At 37.8% G+C, this 6,773-nt stretch overlaps 1 protein-coding gene across 1 annotated transcript; it reads right to left on the bottom strand.

The window, feature by feature from the left end:
* Positions 1-283: 283 nt before the first annotated feature.
* On the bottom strand, positions 284-5,892 carry LOC129301611 (transcriptional corepressor LEUNIG-like). The gene is made up of 9 exons (XM_054940164.1): positions 5,769-5,892; positions 5,364-5,511; positions 4,863-4,960; positions 4,619-4,726; positions 3,337-3,668; positions 3,167-3,255; positions 1,215-1,293; positions 1,042-1,132; positions 284-381 (listed from the first exon to the last, which is right to left on the bottom strand). Exons 5-9 carry the CDS (start codon positions 3,439-3,441, stop codon positions 284-286), a joined length of 462 nt encoding a protein of 153 aa, XP_054796139.1. The 5' UTR covers positions 3,442-3,668; positions 4,619-4,726; positions 4,863-4,960; positions 5,364-5,511; positions 5,769-5,892.
* Between the last annotated feature and the right edge of the window lie 881 nt (positions 5,893-6,773).

Genomic DNA, 6,773 nt, shown 5'->3' with positions numbered 1-6,773 from the left:
ATATAAATTAGCTAAATGAGAGGGTCAATGACTTTACTAACAAGGCTTTAAAAGCCTAAAAGTTGTACTTTTATCCCAAATAGTGCATTAAATGATAATTTTGGACCCTCAAGTTGCTCAAACTATAGAAAACTCCTTGAAAGCAACATAAAATGCAAAAAAATCATATTCTAGACATTGTTCACATTGGCACGTGAAGTCATGCGCAAGAGATTTCACCGATGTGTGGGGCACATGATGACCACACACAGGATGCTCCACTAACGTGTGGAGGCACATGCGGCTAAAGAATGAGGCGAGACTTCAGGTTCTGACTGGATTCCTCTTCTTGAACATGGTGGTGGTGGTTTTTCAGCAATTTGATGTCATGAAGTGGGGTTTCTGGGCAGGCAACGTGAAAACAAAGGATTTTAGAGGTTTTCAAGCAAGTTTTCTATGATTTTCAAGTGACAGAAACAACCACGGAAGGTAGAAACACTACCTTTGATACCAAGCTAATGTAATACATTCATACACAGCGCTAGACAAAAAGAAGGAGTAGAGAACCAGAAACAGAAAGGGAGAAATGAAGGCGATGAAGAATAAAGTAGTGGGGGAGTAAGGGAGGGAGATAAACGCACAGAGAGAGAGGAAGGGATTCACAAACTCAATCACAATATTTCATTCATCAAGTGTGCTCTAATACAAATGCAAGCTAGTCTATTTAAACTAACTTTCCTACCTACCTATTAAGGAAATTTTAATCACTTGTCCAAAGAAAGCTAATGTTGAGATTTCTCTTCTAACAAAATAACACAAAGGGAAACCTTAATATCATGTCCATATAAAGCTAGGTTTCAAATGTTCCTTCTTACAAAATATTAAAATAACATAAAGAAAACTCTTTTTTCCCTACAATAATGCTTCCCTTATTTTCTATCAATAAGAGTAATGCTAGGAGAAAATTATTTTCAGATCAAATAGCATCGCATGCTCACTAATTAGTTCAAGTAGATTAATGCAAGTCAATTGGAGCAAAGAAAGAATGCAACAAAAGATTACCAGGAATTCCTATCAATGATCCTTCAGGACCAACAGCTCCAGGACCAGCAGCTCTAGGATTTAAAACATGATTTATCTCGCTCTTTGTATCCTGGTTGATTCATAATGGCAAGTCAAGGAAACCCTGTAAGAAAAGAAGAAGTTCTAAGGTCACTCTAATAACAATATCATACCGGAGCAGACCCTGGTAATTGCGGACTACGAGCTTGAACTTGTTGAGACATCCCACCACCGACACTGTGCAACACTTGCCTGAAATTAAAAAATATATATATGTGCTAACAAATTCAACATCCACTGCTATAGAAAATATCAAACCAGAAATCTAAGACAATAACTTAAATAGCAAATTACTATTCATTATTCAAGTCAAAGAAACAGTGAGAGTTAAGAGGAAAACTGATATTCTCAATACCAAAGGAACTCTTATGAACTCAAAACATACCCAAACACTCCTAAGTATCTCTAATTTATATCACATAAGACAAGTTTTATGGCAAAAAAGGAGGAGGAGGAAAAGAAAAAAGAAGAATACTGAATATGATTCAATTGTTAAAGCTAACTTTACTGCTTTTCCTCCTTCAACATTCATAGCATCATTGGTTCAAGCTAACCAAGTCTCTACTTCTCTCCTTCATATTACATTATACTGACAGAAGTTTTATTATTACAGTTAGGTAGTTAGCCTCTTAACCGCCTTCAATAGCTCTTAATAGTTTTTAACTAACAATTTCCTATCAATCATTTCCTAAGTCATTGCTCAGGAGAGTAGGTGGGGATGGGTTTCTGTATGTGGATAAGATGGGATTATTACAAGATATTGGATTCAATAAAGTGGTAGAAGCTGTTGTAGAATGGCTGGGATTTCAAGAATACTAAAGTTCTGGCCTTGACAAGCATGGACAAAAGCTTCTTGTAATTTTGCAAGATACATAGTATAGGAAGGCGTACTAGGCTCAAACATTCTTACCAAAGCCTCAATTTTCTGATTTTAACTCGCCAAAGTAGCAGCAAATAGCATGCTCTTCAGCCAATTCTATCCACCAATAGTCCTTTTAATTGTTCTCAGAAGTTGCTCATGCATCCTTTCCGTTTCAAAGGAAAACTAGTGCTTGGTGCTAAAATAATTCTTACTAGATCAAAAATCACTTACACATTCCTTTAACTATCCCACAGGAGAGGTCAGATTCTTACTGTTGGGTAGGAAGCCTCCAAACAACCTTCAACAGTTCTACAAAAGCTTCAACTTAACATCTCACCAATAATAATAATAATAATAATAATAATAATAATAATAAAAATCTAACCAACAACTTTTCTCTCTTTTGCCATTATTTCTCCTAATCAAGCACAACAAATAGCTAACCCATTTTACAAGAAATATTGTATATCTATTCCGCTGACAAGGAAAAGGGGGAAAGAACTCTGAGCAACGAGATGGGAGCCAAAAAATTTATTTATTAATTTTCCCTACAAAAATACTAATGAAGTAATGTCGTTTCAGATCAAACGTAAATTAGCTCTACGTTCATACACACAATAATCAAGCATATATGCGCTCTTTGTCCAAGGCACTAAAAAGGCATATTACTTTAAAGACTCCGGTGATGTAACACACACTCACAAAGACTTGCACAGTGCTGGAAAGAAAGAGGGAGTGGAGAAAACCAGAAACAGAAAGGGAGAAATGAAGAGGTGAATAACAGAATAGGGAGAACAAGAGAGGAAGAGGCAGAAACGCAGAGGGAAAGAGAGAAGCTATCTGAATATTCAATCATAATATTTCATTCATCAAGGGTCCCATTACAAATGCAGACTAATCTATTTAAACTAACTTTCCTACCTATTAAGGATATCTTAATCACTTGTCCAAAGAAGGCCAATGTTCAGTTTTCCCTTCTAACAAAATAACACAAAAGGAAACCTTAATACCATGTCCATATAAAGCTAGGTTTCAGATTTCCTTTTACAAAATATTAAAATAACACAAAGGACACAACATATTAAAATAACACAAGAAAACATTTCTTCCTAAAACAAAAATAATAATCTACCAGCCTAGGTTTCTCCAAAATATATTAATTCTTATATTTCATCACTCAGAGTAATTTAAGAGAAAAATTACCCTGAAGGCTGGCCAGAAGCTGCAGCTGACTTCAATAAGGAAGCATGACTTGGGTCCAAAAGTTGGCCCATGTTCTCACCAAATCTTTGCTGTATGACAAACCAAACTATAGCTATGAATCAAAATCATAATAGCAGAATCGATTATGTAAAGAACTGAATGCGCCTTACCTTCATTGCTGCCTCATCCAAAGAATCCCTTTGAAGAGGCGATTTTAACCTTTCCTCATACATTTTTGTGGCCAGTGCATTTGCAGTACCAGGATTTTGCCGCATCAGGGGTTCTCAACTATCCCATTTGTGCTGCCATTCAAGACATGAGATCCATCCCTTCTCTGCTGTTGTGGTGGTGGCTGCTGTTGCTGGGCTGCCTGCGGCAGTGGCGGCTGTTGTTGTGCATGCCTCTGCATCAGCAGCTGTTGGATCTGCATGTGCTGCTGCTGCTGTGACTGCTGGGGTTGTGGCTGCTGGTGCTGCTGCTCCCTTCCCTTAAGTAACTGTGTCTGCAAATGCAATTTACATGCCATTAGCTTCAAGCACTGCCTCAAGTTTTTTCCTCGAGCAATCATTGGAGAACTTTAGATCCCAGAATGCCATCAACTTCATAAGACTAGCAAAAATGTTGAGTACAGTTCCACTTGAACCAATTCACAAGTACAACAACACAGCTAACACTCGACTCTCTCCAAGCAACTCAAACAGATATATCAAATCTGATGAAGAGCAAAAGTAACCCCCATCACCTACGAACCACAAACACTTCAACAAGACACGATTCTTCTAATTGCATCTGGATAGTGCAAATTCTGCGGTGGCATGTGGGGTTCATGTTCCATTACATGCCTTTTAGCTCATCAGTAATTAAAAAAAAAATATATTAAAGACCACGAAAGGAAAGTAATAATAGGTTGAGATGCCTCGAAGGCATCAAGTCTCGTTAATAACAATTGTTTTAGGGATGGGTTTCAAATTGTATTCCTGCGACAACAGAGCAACAAAATAACAGTTTGTCACATTCATATTTCATGGGCGATTGAACAGCTATGAAGACCTGAGGCTTAATAGCAGTATTAAATCATCCAGCCAAAACCAGTCACCTTGTCAGTAACCAGGAAGCGAGAGAAAAGCACATCTGAGATTTCAATGAATTATTTGATAAAAAGAATGAACCAAAAAGATCCAAATGTTCATATCAGCTAAACTATACATAGGAAGAAACAGCAATCAAAATCAGCCATCAGTGTAGGGAAAAATGAAGAGCTGTAATTCATGTGAAAAATTAAGTTCCCTATGGAATACATGGAAATGTATCCTTGCATTTAACTCCAAAATATGAAATGAACCAATCAAAATTCCATATCTTCTCCGTCAATATACAAGCACCGGCATGCTAAAGAAATATAACCTCAAGAAAGATATTAATGAGAACATCATAAAATATTTCCAAAAAAACCTCGATATAAGATGCAGCAACCTCTGAGTGCTTCTCATTAGTCCGAGCGATAAATATATCCCAAAAAACAGACCACCACTCGAAGAGAAAACCCTGGAGCATCAATAGCTGCAAACCCATTTTCAATATTAAGGGAAAAGAAATTGATGCAATGCTACTACACATAAACTAAAAAATAAAAAAGAAAAGACCACATCCAAGCCGGGCCTTTTTCTGGCTAGAGTTCTATTTCCATGTAACTCACCGACAGGATCGGATGATACTTTTCCTTCAGCTTGAAAAGCTTTAGCAGTAGCCTTCAAATCCCTCTTTACTAAGTAATCGTGTATGTAAACGTCTAACCTGAAATTTCAAAGCACGGTAACAAGTCGTATCTTTAATTGGAGAGAGAAAGATTGAATCTTTCCAGCGTCAGAAATGTAAGTACGCCATAAATTGACCCCGATGAGCCCGGTGATAATTCATTTGAACGTAAACCCCTTAAACTGTTGAAGTGTGACCCTAAGATAAAGCAAAATACATTCTCGCAGCCATTAATAAGATACAACACACATACAAACAAGGGGTATACAGAACAGAGCTTGAATAAGATGCCCAAAAACATTGGAGCCCAAAAATCAGAGAAGAAGAATCGATACAGAAAGAGAACAAAGAGGAGACGCTCATTTGAGGGTGAACAAACATGTTGATGTGCCATACAGTCCCAACTAAAATGGATGAACATTGAAAAAAAGGGAAATCTTACATCTTATCAGCTTCCCAGTTAGTCTGAGACTCTTGTTGAGACCAAACCACGACCTGATCCTGCTGAGGACAAACTTCAGAAATACCCAGGCCAGAAACAGCTTGCTCTGCTATCAGCAATATGGGACTCGGTACTGAAGAGCTTTAATCTTTGATGCCACGGCAAAGAGAAACATGCGAAAACAAAGACACTTTAGATACAAAGGGAGGCAGAACACACAAAGAATGGGAGAAGAGATTGGAGGGGGGGGGGAATCCAACGGGATGAACAGAAGCGACTCGGCAGGTTTTAGCAAAAACGGAGAATAAAGAGTTCTGGTTGTTTCATACTATATCATCGTTAATCATTAATCTTCATCAATATTATAAAACGAGGAAAATGACGGGGAAAGATAGGTGGGAATACCTTTACAAACCAGAAAATGAATTGCTTGCTTTGTCAAGCTTATTCTTGTTTATTTAACTTTAGCTTGGTGCAATTTGCAAAGCAGCTGAGACCTTTTTTTGACGGCTTTTAGGGGTGGTATTGCTGTTGCAGATACCATAATGACATAAATTGAGTTTTTTAATAGAATAATGAAATGAATCAATTAATTGGTAATTACGAACTCATACCTCCGTTTTTGTCTAATTTACGAACAACGGCTTCCTCCTCTCCTGAACGCCTAAAATAACCTCATTGGACTTGACTACCTGAGGTCCAAAGAGTGAAAAGACCAAAATTGAAAATCCCTCAGACCCTGGCCGATGACCTGCCATTCCACCGTCTGCAGGCACTCAGCTTGTCAGACACATGTAAAACTTGTACGGGGGGATTCAGTAATTTCACTCCCCATCGGAGTTAATTTAGTCTATTTAGTTAAAAAAAATTACGGATAAACCCCACGCAACTATGCCTGGGATAGATAATCACATATCCTTCGAGGCAAATAAAATCTGACATGAGGGATTAGATCACTAATTTCGTATTTAGATACATGTAAACATCGATTCCTGCAACAAAACATGCCGCTTATTAAGAAATATAGATAAAAATGTTTTCATAGGAGAACATGAGAGTAGCATGTTTATTTCTGGCTTCTGAGATTTATCTTAAAAAACTGCCAAATTTATGGAGTGAAACGGAAGCTTAATTAATGCCAGACTAATCCATATCAGTAAGGCATCACGTGGAGCCTGGACGATATGTGCTTGGATTCATCGTTGCCTCATCGAAGGTCCCAAGGCAACGACGACTGCTGGGGAATGTCTGGACTCAGAGACACTGAAGACCGCTCTCGTACACCTTGTCTTTTGCCGAGTTTGAATGGATGGCGTAATCGCATCACAACCGATCAGCCCACTGTGATCTGTTAATTCTGATATTAATATTTATTTATAATAAATAAACATTACTTCAAATCACTTTGGT

Source organism: Prosopis cineraria, unplaced genomic scaffold, assembly GCF_029017545.1.
Source record: "Prosopis cineraria cultivar Desert tree isolate PC_DT_omini unplaced genomic scaffold, ASM2901754v1 PC2261, whole genome shotgun sequence".
NCBI classification, from domain to species: Eukaryota; Viridiplantae; Streptophyta; class Magnoliopsida; order Fabales; family Fabaceae; genus Prosopis; species Prosopis cineraria.
The sequence above is the reverse complement of the archived record's forward strand: the minus strand, read 5'-3'. Positions and strand labels throughout refer to the sequence as shown.

What these genes read in the sequence shown, in the direction of transcription:
- LOC129301611 (XM_054940164.1), bottom strand. Translation starts at nt 3,441, where the DNA reads ATGCGGCAAAATCCTGGTACTGCAAATGCACTGGCCACAAAAATGTAT. An exon ending in AATTACCAGGGTCTGCTCCG is followed by an intron (nt 1,133 to 1,214) that starts GTATGATATTGT and finishes TGAATCAACCAG; the next exon opens with GATACAAAGAGCGAGATAAA. An exon ending in ATCATTGATAGGAATTCCTG is followed by an intron (nt 382 to 1,041) that starts GTAATCTTTTGT and finishes TTGCCTGCCCAG; the next exon opens with AAACCCCACTTCATGACATC.